At 39.3% G+C, this 19850-nt stretch overlaps 2 protein-coding genes across 4 annotated transcripts in view; both read left to right on the plus strand.

Moving 5' to 3' along the window:
• Positions 1-12000, plus strand: part of vdra (vitamin D receptor a) — a 76164-nt gene extending 64164 nt beyond the window's left edge. For all 3 annotated transcript variants that reach the window (XM_058409035.1, XM_058409034.1, XM_058409033.1), the window contains 3 exons: positions 349-500; positions 1709-1825; positions 2319-12000. In XM_058409035.1, the coding sequence (XP_058265018.1) occupies positions 349-500; positions 1709-1825; positions 2319-2572 (523 nt within the window). In that variant the 3' untranslated portion in view covers positions 2573-12000. The remainder of the gene's footprint in view (positions 1-348; positions 501-1708; positions 1826-2318) is intronic.
• A 1246-nt stretch (positions 12001-13246) lies between these two features.
• Positions 13247-16283, plus strand: LOC131365482 (gastrula zinc finger protein XlCGF44.2-like). The gene is made up of 2 exons (XM_058409036.1): positions 13247-13698; positions 14890-16283. Exon 2 carries the CDS (start codon positions 14895-14897, stop codon positions 15663-15665), a length of 771 nt encoding a protein of 256 aa, XP_058265019.1. The 5' UTR covers positions 13247-13698; positions 14890-14894; the 3' UTR covers positions 15666-16283.
• Positions 16284-19850: the final 3567 nt, after the last annotated feature.

The following is a 19850-nucleotide window of genomic DNA, read 5'->3' on the forward strand; positions in this document are numbered from 1 at the left end:
TATCTTTCCCTCTCTGGAACCTTCTTTCTGTCTCTCTCTCTTCCTCTCTCATCTATCTCTCGCTCTCATTCTTTATATATTCTGTGTATCTATGTCTGACTCTCTTTTCTCTCTCTTCCTCCTTCCTCCTTGTGCTCTCTCTCTCTATCTCTCTATCTCTCTCTCTCTCTCTCTCTCCTTTTTCCATCTCCTTTCTCTCAATGTTTGTCTTTCATTCTCTTTCTTTGTGCCTGTTTGTATCTCTCTCTCTCTCTCTCTTGTCCCTATTTGTTTCTGTCTCTCCTTTTTCCTCTCTGTTTTCCCCTGTATCTATCTCACATTTCATCTCTCTCTCTCTGTCTCTCTCAGGGATCTGACTGCAGAAGATCAGATTGCTCTACTGAAGTCCAGTGCTATCGAGATCATCATGTTGCGCTCCAACCAGTCCTTCAGTTTGGACGACATGAGCTGGAGCTGTGGAGGACCCGACTTTAAATACTGTATTAATGACGTCACCAAGGGTGAGAGAACCTAGTCCACACAATCCACACAGTCTACACTGCCACACTGTCCACACAATCCACACAGTCTACACTGCCACACTGTCCACACAATCCACACAGTCTACACTGTCCACACAATCCACACAGTCTACACTGCCACACAATCCACACAGTCTACACTGCCACACTGTCCACACAATCCACACAGTCTACACTGCCACACTGTCCACACAATCCACACAGTCTACACTGCCACACTGTCCACACAATCCATACAGTCTACACAGTCTACACAGTCTACACTGCCACACTGTCCACACAATCCACACAGTCTACACAGTCCACACTGCCACACTGTCCACTCAATCCACACAGTCTACACCGTCTACACAGTCTACACTGCCACACTGTCCACACAATCCACACAGTCTACACAGTCTACACTGCCACACAATCCACACAGTCTACACTGCCACACTGTCCACACAATCCACACAGTCTACACAGTCTACACTGCCACACAATCCACACAATCCACACAGTCTACACAGTCTACACAGTCCACACTGCCACACTGTCCACACAATCCACACAGTCTACACAGTCTACACTGCCACACAATCCACACAATCCACACAGTCTACACAGTCTACACAGTCTACACAGTCCACACTGCCACACTGTCTACACAATCCACACAGTCCACACTGCTACACAGTCCACACTGTCCACAGAGTCCATCAACATGATCACTTACACACCCTGGCATTTCATATTCATATACAACATATTCTTTCTTTCTTTCTTTCTTTCTTTCTTTCTTTCTTTCTTTCTTTCTTTCTTTCTTTCTCTCTTTCTCTTTCTTTCTTTCTTTCTTTCTTTCTTTCTTTCTTTCTTTCTTTCTTTCTTTCTTTCTTTCTTCCTTCCTTCCTTCCTTCCTTTTATCCTGTTTGTTCTCTTTTATCTTTCCCACATTTATTTTCGGTGTCAGTTCCTTTGCTGAGATCAGGGTAACGTGTGTGCCTGAGTGTTTTTATCATTACAGGTGATTATGTTGGTGTTATTAGGTGTGATGTATGCAGGACTCGTCTTATTCACTGCTGTTATTGATGTTATTAGCAGCTCCTAACACACATTTCCATTTTTATTAGTGTAGAATAACGTCATGTTTGAGACACGTGTCCTGTGTGTGTGTGTGTTTGTGTGTGTGTGTGTTTGCACTGCAGCTGGTCACACTCTGGAGCTGCTGGAGCCGCTTGTGAAGTTTCAGGTGGGGCTGAAAAAACTCAACATGCATGAAGAGGAACACGTGCTGCTAATGGCCATCTGTCTCCTATCTCCAGGTGCGTTTCTATCTATCTATCTATCTATCTATCTATCTATCTATCTATCTATCTATCTATCTATCTATCTATCTATCTATCTATCTATCTATCTATCTGTCTGTCTGTCTGTCTGTCTGTCTGTCTGTCTGTCTGTCTCTGTCTGTTTTTCCCACTTTTTCATCATTCATTCCTATTTAACATCCCTCCTTTCCTTTCCTTTCCTTTCCTTTCCTTTCCTTTCCTTTCTTCCTATCTCCCTTCCTCCCTCCCTCCCTTTCTCCCTCCCTCCCTCCTTCTTTCCTTTCCTTTCCTTTCCTTTCCTTTCCTGTCCTTTCCTTTCCTTTCCCTTGCTCCCTCCATCCCTCCCTCTCTCTCTCTCTCTCACTCTCACATTGTCTTTGTCACTCTGTCTGTCTTCTCTCTCTCACTCTCTCTCTCTTTCTCTGACCTTCTACCTCCGTTTCTTACTCTCTATCACTCTCTCTCTCTCTCGCTCTGTACTTCCACTCAGATCGTCCCGGCGTGCAGGACCACGTCCGTATTGAGTCGATGCAGGAGCGTTTGTGTGAGACACTGCAGGCGTATATCCGTGTGAATCACCCGGGTGGCCGGCTGCTCTACGCCAAGATGATCCAGAAGCTGGCTGACCTGCGCAGCCTGAACGAGGAGCACTCCAAGCAGTACCGCTCGCTGTCCTTCCAGCCCGAGCACAGCATGCAGCTCACACCGCTCGTGCTTGAGGTGTTTGGGAGTGAGGTGTCCTAGCGGCCAGGATGTAGAGGTGTCCCACAGTGCCAGTCCAGCGCAGGGGCATGAGGGAGGAGGGAGGGGGGAGGTCAAGAACATGGGGCAGAGGTGGACCAGAGGACATCTGGAGGAGTACTATTACAGCAGACTGTGTGTGCATGTGTGTGTGTGTGTGCATGTGTGTGTGTGTGTGTGTGTGTGTGAGAGAGAGAAAGAGAGAGAGAGAGAGTGTACGTTTGTGTCTCCAGGGCAGGAGTGTGCCAGGGGATGTCTGGTATCCCGTTTTGGGAAATTTGTAGAGATGTGTGTGTGTGTGTGTGTGTGTGTGTGGGTATGGAGGGTCACACATGTTTAAGTCCAGAGTATGGGAAGCTAAAGGGAATATTAAGAATGTACTTTATGCATATATATGAACAGAAATATAAGTATAAGCTAATATCTATATTTAAGAGAGATACTTTCTACTAAATCGAAGCATACGGCTGAGCATTGTAAAATAGGACTAGCAGGCCTCTTTGGTTTGAGCGAGTGTGTGTGCGTGCTTGTGCGGAAAGATGTGTTTTGTTGTGTATATGAAAGAAAAGGACACTAACAAGCAGGCACATACACTGAATGAAGTGCAGGGGCGATTTATTTTTGATGTTTGTATAGATAAGATATTTAATGACCACAAGAGAGCGAGCCCACCAGTACACACAAGCGATAATCTGCTAATAACAGGCTAATTACCATGATCTAGTTATTGACAGTTGTGTGATTGGTTACTTTCAAGCACTGTCCATCGCTAGACTGTTCATAATCAACACAAAAGTGCCAAAGGATTGTAGACTTTTGTTTTTTAAAGAAAGTCTGTCATTTTAATGAAATTTTCTTCAAATATTATTTTAGATATTGTTTCAATTTCAAAGATAATTTTTAGGAAAAACTCCAATTTGCCCTGATGTGATTTTGTTTCTTTGTATAAAAAAAAAAAAAGCCATGATTCGACTCATGATTCCATTCCGGAATTCATTTCGAAACAGAAAGTCAGGGTGATTTGAAGGTCTTGACTGATTTACACACTAGCCAATAGCGTCGATACACACGCCTGCTACATCTATACAAACTTCATAGTCTCTTGGCAAAATAGCTAAATATGGAGAACAGTGAAGTGAAGAGGTTAGCCTTTTAAACTCACCTTGTACCTCACCTTGTACAAGGTCGTCAGCCATCAAATAACTGCTGACTTCCGATTTTATTTCCCCCATAAATTCCACCTTCGTCAAAAAAAAGAATAAACACCAACCACTTCTCTCTTTTTTCGCTTTGAAAAGGGAATAGTGTGTAGAATGACACAAAGTTAAAAACCTCACAGACTAACCAGGTTTGCTGCTAAAGAGCTGCTACTGTAGAGAAAGACATGCCCGATCCTCCAGGGGTGGGACATATAGCTTCTAGGAAGTATTTAATTGATAGTAGTACAGGATGAGTCATCAAAAAAATGAACGTTGTTCATTTGTTTTGAGATATTATATATAGTTTAGCTAAACATTTTACGTTTCTCAAGAAATGATGCAGAGTGAACGTGATTAATTCACATAGTATTAACATAACATATTAACCTGTTCTGTTCAATACTATAGTGTCACTGTGACGTTACGTAGTATGACTATAAGTACGACGTATGGCATTTGTCGTGGAAATAGTTTAGCAGTCACGTGCTTGTTATATAACGCTAACGTCATGGGTTCAAGTCCCAGCTCAGGTATGAGCTCGCGCTTTGAACGTATTCACAAAATCCACACTCAAATCATGTTGGATGAATGAAAACGATTTGTTTTTATGTTTTCTCAATTCAGTCACGTGGAATCGATGTATTTGAAATAAATGAAATAGACGTTTCTTTTGTACTTAGTGTACTGTCTATAACACTAAGACCAGTAAAAAAAAAAAAGTAAAATAAAAACCACCCTAATGTGATGTCATGGCCACTTTAAAAGCATACAGGGCAAAGACTCTAAAAAAAATGATGTTGCGATACTTTTTTAAATTTTTTTTTATTCGCCATGTGTCAGGTCTGTCAATCAGTTCGATTAGGGAATACACAGAGAGCTAATCCTTAGTTTACATTATTGAAGTATTATTATGGCACGCCAGTTTACGGATTTGTGCCACTCTCTTGTGGTCGTACATTGTAAATACCACTTTTATTATTCCTGTACATATTAAGTCTAATGAAAACAAGCATAGGCAAGTACTAAGATGATTCATTAGTTCAAAAGACGCTTGGGAGAAATATGCAAATATGATATTTTCCTATTATTTGCGCTCTTGTTTTTGTTTTGTTTTTTTCTTCTTCGTCTCTCTGAGGTGACAATAAGCTTTCACGACTTTATCTATTCACGATGTTAGGTGTGAATTCATCATTTGCTCTTACTTTAATCATTATGATCGTTCTTATTATTATGGTTCAGTTTTGTACACATGTGGACAACCAGATATCCCAAATCAAGAGATCTGTTGTTGTTTTTTTTGTTTGTTTGTTTTGTTTTTTTGTTGTTTTTTTTTCAACAAGACATCTCAAACCATAGTCTTGCTGCTGCACAAAGCCTTGCTAGAACTCTCAGAACTCTTTTGGGGAAGAGACAGGAACATCACTTCTGTCCTCACCACGAATGCTGCCTGAAACCAGTCAATCAGCGGGGACGTAGACTGACCGTAAAGCCCCCATGTGTATATCTATACTAAAAAAATATACCGTTACACCCGCACGCCTCCTTTTACGCCTATACTTCTGCCGTAATACCGTTGCCTCATGTGTGAGACTCTTCGAAGCTTTAACTGCTCTGTGGAATAAACGGAAACAGGAGGAATGATGGTGTCTGGCTGCTACAGGACGGAGCTGTGATTATTTTTTCTCCAGCTCCTCTGTCCGGAAATCTTTTGTGTTTAAAAACTGTTTCACGAGAATGCAAAGCTGGAACGAAGTAGCTGTGATGTTCTGCGACTGGAACGTTTTGTTCTTTGTGAGGTACAACCAGGAGCTTTGGTGTGGATTGTTTGCGGAGATGGACACGCACCTGACTCCCTTGACTGACACTGAGACATTGGGACGTCAGCGCCATCTAGTGGACTGGATTAATCCACACGTACTGTGTACATTCTACTATCTAGAAATTTAAGCTTAAATCCCGGATTCTTTGTAATGACTAAAGGAGCATGTGCTTTGTCATCCAGCGCTGTGAAAGGATATACACCGAAATGGCTGCTGTTTCTACGTACAGACATCTTTCACCTTTTCAGACCCGGCCTCGTTGCCTCTGTAGACTTACAGAACTCACGAACAGCCGGGATAATTCTCTCAGATACTGAACAAGGGAAACACACACACACACATATACACACACACACACACAAATTTTCAGGACTATATTCACCATGGTTTCAGCAGGGAAGAGTTAATCTAAGCTCAAGGGTGCTTTCACACTTTGCATGTTTTTTTCCCCCACCATAAAAACCCATAATTCATAGGGATTTCTATCATTATACCCTAAACTGTTTCTTGCTAACATGACAAAAAGATTTTTTTTGTCTTATTAAGTCGAATAATAAGGCCAACTGGTTATAGCTGTTATACCAGAAGGAATTAACTTACCTGTAAATGGATAAAAAGTGCTAAAATTGTAATCGTTAGCAAATTGCTGAAGAGAAATGAAGTGTTTTAGAGCATGTCTTGCATTCTTTACTTGTATTTGCTCAATAACAAGAATAGTTTTTCACCAGCATTTTCTTGCGACCTGCTTGGTCAGGAAAAAAAACAGCACTCAATTTTGAAATGTTTAACCTCTGTAGTGAGCAAAACACTTTCTTCGAAAGCATCTCATTTCTTGCGCTACATTTAAAATGTGGAGGAAAAAAAGCTAAGTGAGAAAGCACCCTAAGAACGGATCCAAAACGTATGCATCTGGCACACGAGGGTTTCCCCCTGCTTATTTTTTAAAGGTGTAGTTCGTGATTTTGTTTGAAGTTCGCTGAATCAAGGTATTTTGAAGGTCTGGTTTTCAGTATTTCCTCCAAAAAGTAACGACCCCAAGCTCCTTATACTAGAACGTCTGAATGATTGTTACCCGGCAAGTTAAGAAAGCAGACATGTAGAAATCTTGAGCTCTTTGGTGGTCCATGAAGCAGAATTGTTCACATTTCAAAATCACAGGCCATACCTTTAATAGTTTGGCTGCGGTATTTACTGGTGAAGCACCTGAAAGCAAAACCCGACGTGTGTGTGTGTGTGTCAGCATTGAGAACCTTTTTTGAGCGTCACCATTTGTACGCTATTCCTTTCAGAATCGTCATAAGCTAGAGGAAGGGGTTAGGGTTCATTACTGAATTACTGGCTTCTACGTTCATATGCTAACAAGACTGGTTGTTGTTGTTATTATTATATGAGTGAAATGGGGCTAGGAAGAGAAAGGGTTCATCGATCGAACAGATTTTAAGGTTTCGCTGGATTGTACAAGCTAACCTGTCCATAACGTGGTGTAGAATTAGAAACTGAGAAAGAAATCTGCTTGAGTTGCGTCTAGTGGTTTGGTCAGAGCAGACGAAGAGAGCAGAGGACTCGGAAATCTGGTTGTTTTAGGGTTTATGGAGACACGCCGACAGGTGCCGTTTTTAACCAAAATGATCTACCTCTCCCATCCGCACATGTATTCAGTACACGATTGTGTTTTTTTTAATTTTTTTTATTTAAAAGAATTCAAACACACACACAAACTCAAACACACACACTAATCTCTTTCTTATTTATTCCTCTCCAACTTAAATGCTGGACTGTTTACCTCAAGCCTATAGTTAAGGAGGTGCTCCACCTTCTGCCAGTTGACTAAACCCTGTTTCCTTACATTCTCTGTATAGCTTGGCAATGCAAACAGTTTTTCAGCTGGTGTTTCGCCGTGTGAATTCAGAGACTCATTTAACTACTCGAACGCTACTCGCAGTCAGTATTAGCTTTCTCTGGTGCCAACTGGCGAAGCATCGACAACCAAACCGACTATGCTAATTGTGCTAGCTAGGCTATTTGCATGTTTCTGCGAACGATGTGCTGCGTCCTCTAAATGGACGACGTGTTTAAGCTCAGTGTCTCTGGTGTTACTGCTTTGCAGCCTCTGGGGAAACGTTTCTTTCAGGTGGTTAAAGGGTCTGGGCGCCGGCTTGAACGGTTTCTCCACGCTGCTCCGTCTGTCTGTTTCTCTCTAATCACACATTCTGTTATATAACCCTACGTTCATGCTAGCAAGCGACAGACAAACGTTCGTTTTCTCTTTGTGATTTTAGCAACAGGGTGACAGCATGAGATTTTAAATTGAGGTTTTCTCAATTCTATGCAAATTTGATATAACATGATAACGTGGCAAATACAAATGACTCGACTGGCTAGAACAATTCCAAGAATTCATTTATATACTGCAATTTATTTATTAATTATAAATACCATTTTTCTTAAACGGTCATTTAAAATCTCATATTAAATGTCTAGAGAGACATTATGAAGCAAAATAAAGACGTATTAGAGATCGTCGGTGTCTTCGGTCAGTGTAAACGAAGCTTGAAGCACAAAACCCAGTATGTGACATTTGAATTAAACCACCAGCGATTCATGCATTATATAACTTGTATTCCGTTTCTCGTCGGATCACAGGACAGCCAGACTTGTCGTCTGCTAGCATGTACGTAGAGCTAAGACAGATATCGCCTTGTGTTCGGTTATGCAGTTAAGCAGAAAAGCAAGGAAACATTTCAAACCTCATGTCTACCAAACTTACTCTGATTGTATTTATCGTTCACTCACACCTTGACGGATTCATTCGGTCGTCATGGCATTGCTGCTCTCCTTTTTGGAGGCTTCCTTGCTGGTTCAATCCTCCTCTGCTACCTCCGTAAAATGTTGGTTTTCACACATACACACACATACACACACATGCACACACAACAACCACCTATCAGCAGTCTTGCCTGTAACATGCTCATGTTTACGTCTCTCTCTTTCTTTCTCTCTCTCTCGCTCGCTCTCTCTTTCTCTCTCTCTATCCGTCTTTGGAATCGTGTCATTACGATTGTTCTCTTTTATCTGCATCTGATCAGATTTCTTATTTTTTATTTTTTGGACATGTACACGCTAGCTCAGTTACAGTACCTCTGTGTGCCTAAAACCCAAAGCCTTAGTGTTTACACTAAGCCTTAGTGTTGACGCTCCCACATAGGAGAGTGTCAGGGTTAAAGTGGTGAGTCCTAATGCAAGAAAAAGTGCAGGCCAGGTCCAAAAAAAGGTTCTGCTATTGTGTTTCATTAAACATATAAACCTGCACTCCAGAGAAAGACTGGAACCACTGTCTCTAGAGTTCGTGGAATTCCCAGCCGATTGTTCTAGAACTATTCTTCTTTGCGGGTTCTAGAATTGGGGAGTACAAAATGTTGAGGGCTCTATAGTTCTGTAGACCTGGTTGAGTCTAGATTATGGTTTTATACTGATGCATCGCTATCAATGCTTGTATTGTGTGTCTCATAAATGTAGAATTTGCTTTAATGTCATTATCCGATACCAGGTGATACACAGAGTGTCGTGACACACGTGGACATTTCATGAGCGCCACATTGGCAAACGCTGGCTAGCTGAAAAAAAAAGCAAATATAATGTTTTTGAAAGTCAGCCATCGTTCCTTGACAACGAGGAATTCAGAACAAAACCCAGCTCTTCACATCATCTCTGATGCTTGTCATATACGTGTGCTGTCCATGGCTGGTATTTAAACCCGTCCACAATTGTATTAATAATACTAAGCATTGGTATCGATGAATCCTAAAGGAAACAGCAATGGGTCCAGAGCCAAAACTCGGGAAGGAAAGCTTACGAAGGAAAGCTGCAGATCCACACACTCGTCTCAGACAGACATGTGGAAAGACCTGGAGTCAGCTGCCTTACTTTCTTTTGGTCTTTTTTTACATTTTCAACTTATTTTCCTCAAAGCTGTGTGCATTAGGTCTGTCTGATACATCACACACACACACACACACACACACACATACACACATATATATATATATATATATATATATATATATATATATATATATATATATATATAGATAGATAGATAGATAGATATATAGATATATATATATATACATACATACACTGTATATTGTACAGCTGCATGTGCATTCTCTCAGGTACAAAGCTGAGCATGGTTTTATTATCATTTTTAAGTAGAATAGTCAAAACAATATATAGAAATTGTTCAAAGGTTTTCTTACTTACTCATATTCATGCTGCCAATAAGAAATACCATGCGTTCATGATGCAACCAAGATCAGATATGCAATTTGTAAAACTTGCCGCACATCGGATTAATCGTGATTTTTACGACTCAGGCTTCAAAATGATAAACATACAGAGACATAAACAAAACCATATATATTTGTATTACTGTTGTAGCACTTTTTCAGGATGTGGTCATATGTACATTGTTGGAAATGTCACATCAATCGCGTGTTTTAGTGCGGAGCTTGACCCACTTCTGTCTGAGACCGATTCACTGGCGATTCAGGTGGGCTCTGACTGGTCAGGTTTTTCCCTCGACCTTTTTGCATCAGCATGTGTACAGGACACAGAACTGTACATACAATAAACTAGTGCCTACTGCCACACTGAACCGTCCAGATTTGTAATAAACTCTCAGCATTCAGAAATTCAAGGAAACGTCCGATTTGTCAGACTCAAGATCCTAGCTCATACACTTTCAGAAAAAAGTCTATTAAACTGTACTTTTCCTTGTCACTGTACTTGTATCCTTAAAGGTACACCTTTTATATGTGTACCTTTGTATTAAGTACTCAAAAAAGCTAATTATAGATACAGACGTGATCCTGTTAATCTCTATCAACATTACTATATTATAGTGTGCTGATACACACTAAAGATGCACACTACCAGCCAAGTGATGATCAAAAGTACAGTTTAGCACTGTGTTTTATTCAGAGTGTGTATAACCAGCATGTCGAAGTGAACCGTTTCCTGGATTTCCTAATTACTCTGAGAGGGAAATGCCTGACTTTTGAGTTCCACCTGGACCAGTTGTGGGTGATGTGGATTTTAGTGGACCATTCCTAGCTTTCCAAAATACAGCTTCACTTTGGAACACTTTGGAATTCGCTGGATTCTCCAGGAATGGCTCTAAAATGTGTGGTTAAGGAATTATTAAATAATCAAGGTCATTGATGGGGGGGGGGTGTATGTGAACCATAATAAAGATGATTAAAATGTAACCAGATGGATGAATGCCTGGCCAAAAAAATAGCAGATTGATGCTGAAATTTAAAATTAAAGACAAAAATTCTGAATGAATTCCCAATGAATATTGCAGCTGTATCATTTACAAATAATGAGAAGAACTGAGATTCCTGCAAATATCTTCAGAACACGGAAACAGGTGATGAGAAGCCCTTGAGAAGAACAGAAGTGTTGAGTGGAGGTTTAGACCACATTGTGCCTTGACAAATGGAGCTGAGCGATCAAGGTTTGGTTCAGATAATTGACCAGATCTGCCAGAAAGCCATTGATATGATTTCAAGAGAGGTGTGTAACCCACAAATGCTTGGGTTTTCCCGAGCCTACCTTGTAAGTAACTTTGGATAAGAGCGGTGACTATACGAAACAAGGAAACGTGTTATCTGAAAGTTCTACAGCAAAACAAAAAGATCGAGCAAGTCTTGATCACAGTCCTGCTTAAATACAGGTTGTATGTATACATAGGTCATATAGTGCATTTTAAATCTTAAAATATTCAATAGTAAAAGATGTTCATGTCCTCAAAAACAGTGTAGGATCGATGAGCAACAAAAAGCATCGGTTGAATCTGAGGTTCCCACAATTTCTAAATATAAGGGTTCACATGCACATGCGTCACCATCACTGACCTTTAGTTTTAACTTCTCTATTAAGTTTAAAAAATATATGCAATTTATTTATTTCCTCCTAGGAAAAGAGGAAGATTTTGAACCACATTTTAGAATGTGTTTCTGCAGAAATCCAGGGGGAAATCCAAAAAGGTTCACAACTCTCACTTTTTTTCTGATGCCTGTAAAGCTAACTCATATAAGTGCAACCATGTAATCTCATCTCATGTATATCTACAATCCCAAACTACTCGACATTAAGCTAAAACACTCATACAGAGCTCATGTCCAATAATATGCAGTCTTGAACCGCTAGGCCTCAGCTTAACGTTGTAAAGATCATTGTTCATCTGCGAATCAGTTAGTAATGCCATATTTCCCTAGATTTTGTCCTGTCCATTTTGTGTTGATGACTCTGCTACTTTCCCGAAAGTCGCTTCATTTTAACTTCTATTTTGTGCTTTGTATGTAGTAAAAGACATGTTTGGAGAAAATAAACAGCTGTATATAGTGATGCTAAAAGTGTGGAGTTTATTGTGTGAATTGATTCATTGTCCAGTGAAGGAAAATAAAAGTGACATTTTATTATGTGTGCACTACCCATGTCCACACTCCCTCACACACAATTTACCATCACTGATCTTGATGTTTTGGGGAAGTGCAAGGAAAATGGAGAACCTGGAGGAAACCTACATGGCACAAGGAACATGAAATAATCCACACAGACAGTAACCTGAGTTCGAGATTGATGTATGGACCCTAGAGCTGTGAGAAAGCGATGCTAGTGGCTAAAACACTGTGCCACACATTGATTATGCACAATGAGAAGGAATACATGAAATACTTTTAATTGGCAGAAGAAATTCATATAGAATCACCATAAAATTCCTAAATTGTATGGATTTGTAATCATAAAATGATGTTTCCGCTTACAAGAAGTTTGTAAACGAATGCTATAATATTAAACAGATATGTTTCAGTTATAGTTTGAAACGTAAACACTCCACCCTACAGAGGCAAACGTTCACAGATAGAGAACACAATTTTAATAGTGTACATTTTTACCAGGCTTAAAATTCTCCCATGAAATAGCTTGAGAACCATGATATTTTGAGACAGGATGTCAGACCGATGGATTGTTGAAGAGCTTGACTGATTATATACCACATCCTTGCCAGTTAAAACAATCCTGACATTAGTTTAGCAAACTAGCTAAACATGGAGAAGAGCGAAGCGAGCTTGCTAACATTAACCAGGACGATGAGATATTGTGAGATGATATAAAGGAGAGCTGGATAGTTAAGAGATATCTGATGCCTCTGAATGGTAGATGGATTAGGAGATATCTGATACCTCGGAATGGTAGGTTTATTATTCCTTTTAAATATTAAACTATTTCATAAAATCCATAGTATTATTTACACATATAAAGACAAAATCAGAAGGTTTTTGAACAGCAGCAAGCCATTCTGGCATTGAACAGCCCCAAGTCCCCAAGACCACACTCCACACAAGTAGAAAAAATTAAAATGGAGAAAAAATGTTTAGTATACATATTTGTTCTATATCCTTTGTGTTTTTCTTGATATATCATGTTGATGTTCACAGCTTTAAGGGACAGGTAGAAAAAGCTCTGAAATACCGACTGGTGTGTTGATGAAGTGCTGCCTAAAATAAACATGTTTATCTTTTAACTCATTTATGATTTAGGACTCAAGAATCAATTGGGATTAAAGTGAATGAGGGTATGTTGGAAAACATGTTTACGTGTAGGCCCCGCCCAAACCGGAAGTGGCGAAATGCTTAAGGGGCGCCTGGCGCGAGTGGAGAGGATACTATTGCTTGTTTTTTTTATTTTTCTCCCCGAACATTATGTACGTAATAAATATACAAGACATCGTCGTTAATGAGATATAGTTACAGGAAGCCGTTACAGTTTTTCCCCATACAGTGCTTCCTGTCATGTAGCCGCGTGCACGTTTTAAGAAGTCAGCCGCGGGAAAGTTTGTTCGCCTTTTAGCTTCTTCCTAAGTATCCGAGCTAACAGAATAGCAAGAGAAAAGTGTCCCAGTGCCTCAAAACACGCAGAAAACCTGGACTCTGCGGGGGTTTTTTAAAATTTGTTTTCTTTGAGCAATATTCCTGTCGGAGGAAGAAGAAAACAGCTGTGTGCAAAAACATTCTCTAGATTTCTCTTCGGCTGTTTCCAGGAGGTGAGCATGGCTTTGTTCATTGTTGGACACGTTGCTGTTGCAAAGGTTTAAACACTTTTTTAAAAAAATGCATTATATAATCATGCTTAGGAAAAACATATCTAAGCGAAGTTTGCAGTTGCATTATGTAATGTTAAGTGATGTGCATTTTGTTTGTAGCACGTGCTCTGGTCCTGTGAAGAAAGAAAAAAAATAAATGCATTCATTTATTAAACTGAAATGTCCCGAAAGGTCTACCGATGGTTTTCTCTTGGGTTTCTGTCTATTGCACCTTTTGTGAAATGTGCAAAAATGCTGCGAGAATTTTATAAACACACTTCCAAAGGAAGGTGTGCGCCCGGAAGTGCTTCTTTGGGATCTTCCGGTCTGGTGCTTGTTTTCTCGTTTGTTCTTATTCTTAAATCAGTGTCAGTTGTGTGGAGTCTGAGCAAAAGCTTATCCGCGTTAGTTTGGGGGTTTTAGTTTGATCAGTGTTATATCTGTCTAGTTTTATGTTGGGTTATTTACTACTAAAGCAAGCTCTCTCTCTCTCTCTCTCTCTCTCTATATATATATATACATATATACATACATACATACATATATATATGTATATATGAGAGAGAGAGAAACAGAAACATTTTCACATGTTTGTGTGAGAAATACTGTGCCACCATAGAATGAACTGGGGGCTCAATTTATTTGAGTGACGTCTGCATGACGTAACTAGTGATGAGAAATTTATTAACAGATGGAGATGTATTTTTCCTTAAATACACCTTTCACTTCTGCAGGGAACCGCGAGTCTCAGCTCGAGCTAGTCTCTGTTTGGACTTTCATGTACTTCATGTGTCTGGGTTTCCTCCAGGTTCGCAAGTTTCGTCGATTTAGTAAACCTAAATTGTTCCTAGTTGTTAACGTTTGTGCGTCTATGTTCTGTGATGCGTCTCAGCCAGGGTGTATACCTAGATGCCATATCCACCACAACCCTGACCAAGCTAAAATGGTCCTGAATATGAATCCTGAATAGGAAATGATAACTTCTTGTCTTTATTGCTTGCTTATTACCCGTCTATGATTACATCACTGTCGAGCAGAGAGAGATGCAAAAGAAGTGGGACAGTGGTCACAGAGAAGGCAGAATATTTTGTTCAGTGAATTATTTTCAAATGTACATTCTCAATAATTAGTTGTTGTTTTTTGTCTTTCTAGCTGCCATGTCTATGAGGTTCAAGTCAGAGGCTGAACCGATAGCTATAACCAGTGCAGCTCAGCGTAAGTCTGAAGTAAAGCAGGTGAAAAAGCCTCTGAAATCGCTGGTGGACCCCTTGCTGCTGGCGCCAGAGCTGCTTGCTGGGTTGGGGCAGTACGTATGCAGCGTGTGTGGCGACACGTTTGCGTCTCTGGCCCAATTGGCCAGACACGTGCAGTTCCACGATCGCGACCGGCCATTTCCATGCGCCGTTTGCGGCAAGCGCTTCCTAAGCCGCAGCCACCACGACGAACACCAGCGAGTGCACACGGGGGAGCGGCCGTTCCCCTGCGATCGCTGCGAGCGCTCCTTCACCACCCACCACAACCGCAAACGCCACCAGCTGATCCATGACAAGGAGGAGGCATACCGTTGCACCGTGTGTGGCGTGCTCTTCTGCCAGGACCACCAGCTCGGCAACCTCAGTGGCATCATCCGCGTGCTCAAGCAGCAAGAAGGCACAAAAACACGGCGCAATGTGGGACTCAAAACTAAGATCAAGCTCGAACCAGGTTCTACAAACGAACAGGAGGAAAATGTCAAAAAGAAGCATAAACAGCAGCATTCCCATTTTGAAGAAGACTATTCCCGTTTTCCTCAGCAAGAAGACAGAACCTCATTCCATGCTGACGTCCTGCAGGTTCCTAACAAGAAAGAGCCACATGTTTCTGAAGCGTTGCACAGAGCAAGTCCAAGGATAAAGAAGATTGCCTATGACATGGAGGTTATCCTGTAACCACTGGTTACTGACATTAAGCCCTGTCCTGCATATTGTAGTGTTTTCCCTGCTTCCAACACACCTATGCAGCTAATTAAAGCGATTGAACTGAGTGTGTCGGACTAGCAGAACACTAATATGTGCAGGACAGCAGGTTCTCCAGGACCAGGGCTGGTGCTTTACAGCGGTGCTTATGATGATGAATGTCTGGTGCATCGTAATTCTCCAAAATGGGATAAAAACGGTGATTAATACAAAAGCAAGATAAACATTTAGCTGTATCATTATTTGCTTGTATTGAAAATGACTAAACTTTATACAATACTTCAACGCTGTGACACAAATATAAATGAATTGACTGACTACAATTCATCTCGTTTTTTTTTCACCCACATTTTTACAACACTGATCATTTTGATTTCATACTTATTACCTTTGTATTTGCTTTTTCTTTTCTTACACACATGAAACGGATCTTATTTCTCCAAAATAATGTGTGACATACTAATGTTTAGTTAAATTGACTTATTATATCTTGCACAGAATTCCATATTCAGCTACTATGATCGATATGCCAAGGCCGCCAAGTGTGATATCATGTAGAACTCTGACATATCAAAATAAATTCAGTTTATATCACAGGTATGTGTTTCTCATTTCACAAAGGCATTCTCAAATCTGATGATGGCTCCTGCACCTGTTCTTCATATAGTAGGAAATGTAATAATCAGCAGTTGCAGTAACACTCAATCCTTTTTTAGGTGACTTATGGTGACTTCTTAATATAGCATTAACCACAGTATAGGCCACAACACCCTCTAACTGTACACAATCCAACTCAACTTATCACAAAAGAAAAGAAAAAAAGTGTATTTTTGCTTCCCTCGTTCCCTAGCTTATCAAAAACAAGAGAAAACAGAACGTGTATATTGTATAATATTTACAGAGAAAATATGTACAACAGAGCAGTCAAACACGAAGGGCTTGGCTAAAAAGGTCAGAGGATAATAATTGTGAGTGGGAACGTGACGTAGTCAGGGGGTGGGTCTGGGAAAAATAGGAAACGGACACGAAAGAGACCCAACCTACCACCGACATAGACATAAATAACTATGGCATAAATCTCAGTATACAAGAACGTGAATTGAACCCATGAGCACTATATAACGCAGTGAGGAAGATGGTGAAGAAAAGCTTCTTTTTGTTGTCAGTTTGTAAAAATCACTTTTAAAACAAAGATGTTTGGAGTTTGCGAAATAAAAAAGAAACAAGCTTGTAGGGGCTCGCTAGGTTATAGTGCTCTTGCAAAGACATATGATAGTATCAAACCTTACTACTTGGAAACTTCACCCAACCTCACATGACTTGCTTATAGATAGCACGATCCGTAATATGATGAGGCAAGAATACTTGTAAATTTAACACAAACTCATTTTTGTGTGAATGGTCACCTAATAGAACACACATGTGGTCTAAAAATATTATAAAGGAGTTGCGCATGGAGGAGTATTTTGGCAATCTCTAGGGTTTTGCCTGTTATGCATTTTTTTGTTTATTTGTTCATGGTTTGTGGTTTGTGTAGGCTTGTGGATAATGGCATCTGTATGATTTTATGCTTTGTGCTACTGCCGCATGATTGGTTGATCAGATTGTGGCATAAATAAGTAGATGTTCCTATTAAACTGGACGCTGAGTGTACATTTAAATCTCGTTTGTGACAATGCACGTATTGTGTCACTAGATGGCACTCTAACATCTTTAAATCACTCAATTGAAGTGATTTTTTTTTTCTCCTATAAAAGCTCGCTAAAGCTCACATTTCAGAAACGCACATCACCGCCACTTTATATTGAGGAGTTCAGTAAGGGACCGTCTACAAATTGCATGACCTAGGCAACTATGTAGAATTGTCCCACGATTACAGTCGTCTACTTTGTAAGATATCTGCTGTATTGCACTTTTCGGTTACAGTATGAATGAATATTACACAGAAGTCCTACAGAGTACTAATAATCTAGATATTGAGATTTAGGGATAGATGTGGCAATGGCATGTAAGACTCACAAGAATTGCAAAGTTACATTACCATTCATTACTGTATGAGAACTGTAGAAAATTGTATTATTTTTTATAGCATTATATTTTGCACACAAAAATATAAAAAACAGAAATTCAATATCATTTACAAAGTCAATAATAATAATAATAATAATAATAGCCGAGCGCACATAATATTGAAGTATTTCATTCAGTTTTAATGATTTTGTAAATGAGTGATTACACGTTTAAAACTCACTGTGCCATGTCACATTCTATCAGTAAAACAGAAATAAAATTCTTATCAAAGACAAGGCACGAGGCAACGTTTTTTAAAATGATAACTGCTTGATGGAATGAGATAAATATATAAAGCAATTTGTATACACTATTATATGCAATTATTTATATGCACTTAGTGCATTATTCACATCAAGTAAAAATGTTTACATGTAATTTATAATTAATGTTTTTGTTTGTTTGTTTAACTAGATTTTGTTTTTGGCAAAGTGATTTTATTATATATTTATAAATATACATACATATATATACATACATACATATATATATATAGGAATAACACATGTAACAGAAAAGTGAATACATTACAGTCTATTAATGTATAAATTACAGAAACTCAATTTTAAAAATGTTAATACTTTAAATTTTGTCCGGAAGTGAAATTCTATTCTGTATTCTATAGACTATAGTTAAAACACCAGCTGCCTGTGTATGAAAATGTACCTACGAACACACTTTCCTAATTTTATTTGTATATTCAAATATTGCCGTTAACCTGCAGCCGATAAAGTCTCTGAGTCAGACTCTAAGTTGCATAGTACTGCACCAGGTGTTTCCCCCATCCTGCTAGGGGATTTACATTTTTATATTACAATTTTTCTCCGCATTTATGCTACCAACCTATTATGACCGCATTTTGTAAGACTGTCATTATTGAACTTTCTGATCTGGTGGCAACATACAGATGACGTCTTTTCAAATCCGTTGCAAGCTATTATTCCAGCTAGTAATTTCATTTAACTTTGAAATCATTATTTTTTATTTTATATCTATTTATCCTATTTTATATATATTTCATGTTTTGTTTGTTTGTTTATTTATAGTTTTAGAGGTTTTTTTTATCCAAATGTGTTGCAGCATACACTTAAACTTATTGTAAATATGGTTAACTACACTGCCCATTATGCCAAATGACGTTGTTTAATGCCCTATTGCTTACTTGATAATTACTAGTTGATAGGCGTCTTCACTGGGAACCTCTACCCCTCTATGTTTGTACAGCTGATTCACTGGCTCAGACCTACCTCTTCCTGAAACAATCAATCTAGCTCTTGTTTTCCATGTTTTAAATGTATTGTTGTATGTTGTTTGTTGGCAAAAAAAAAAAAGGGTTTTTAGGCTGATGGTATCCTAAGTCTGTGACCTATTGAACCAGTATTAATGTATTCATTGATAGACCTCAAAGCACTTTTGTATGTTGCTCTGAATAAGTGCATCTGCCAAATGCCAAAAAATGTAAATGTGTTTCTGCATATTTCTGCAGACTCCACTGGGCCTTTGGAAGTGTTTAGATGTGTGTCTGAGATCTGGAGGATGCTCGCGTACTTCTTCACTTGTAGAGGTGGAGGTTTGTGTCAGTGTGTCTTTTAGTAATGTCAGGTAAAACAGCTACCATTGGCATTGTATAAATAGTGACGTTACCACTCCGTATTTTAACTGTTAGAGTTATATTGTGAAAGTTGTTAGTTGCCTGATGTTGCCTGATTGTTATAATAGGTTGGTCTAACAGAATTTAATATACACTACCAGCCAAAAGTTTGGACACACCTTTTAATTAAATGTTTTTTGTTTATTTTCTACATTCTAGAACAATACTGGAGATTTCAAAACTATGAAATAACACACATGGACTTAAGTAATCCATATGTAATGACAACAAAAAACAGTTTCAGTTGTTATTTTAAGACACGAAGGTCAGGTGTTCTGGAATAGTTCTTGCAAGAACAGTATTGTAAAGTGCATTTGCAAAACCCATCAAGCACCATGATGAAACTGGCTCACATGAAGACCATCCCAGTAAAATTTGCCAAAATTTACCTCTGCTGCAGAGGGAAAGTTCATTTAGAGTTACCAGCCTCAGAAATC

This window comes from Hemibagrus wyckioides, linkage group LG15 (genome assembly GCF_019097595.1).
Source record: "Hemibagrus wyckioides isolate EC202008001 linkage group LG15, SWU_Hwy_1.0, whole genome shotgun sequence".
Lineage (NCBI taxonomy): Eukaryota > Metazoa > Chordata > Actinopteri > Siluriformes > Bagridae > Hemibagrus > Hemibagrus wyckioides.

What these genes read in the sequence shown, in the direction of transcription:
- LOC131365482 (XM_058409036.1), top strand. Translation starts at nt 14,895, where the DNA reads ATGTCTATGAGGTTCAAGTCAGAGGCTGAACCGATAGCTATAACCAGT.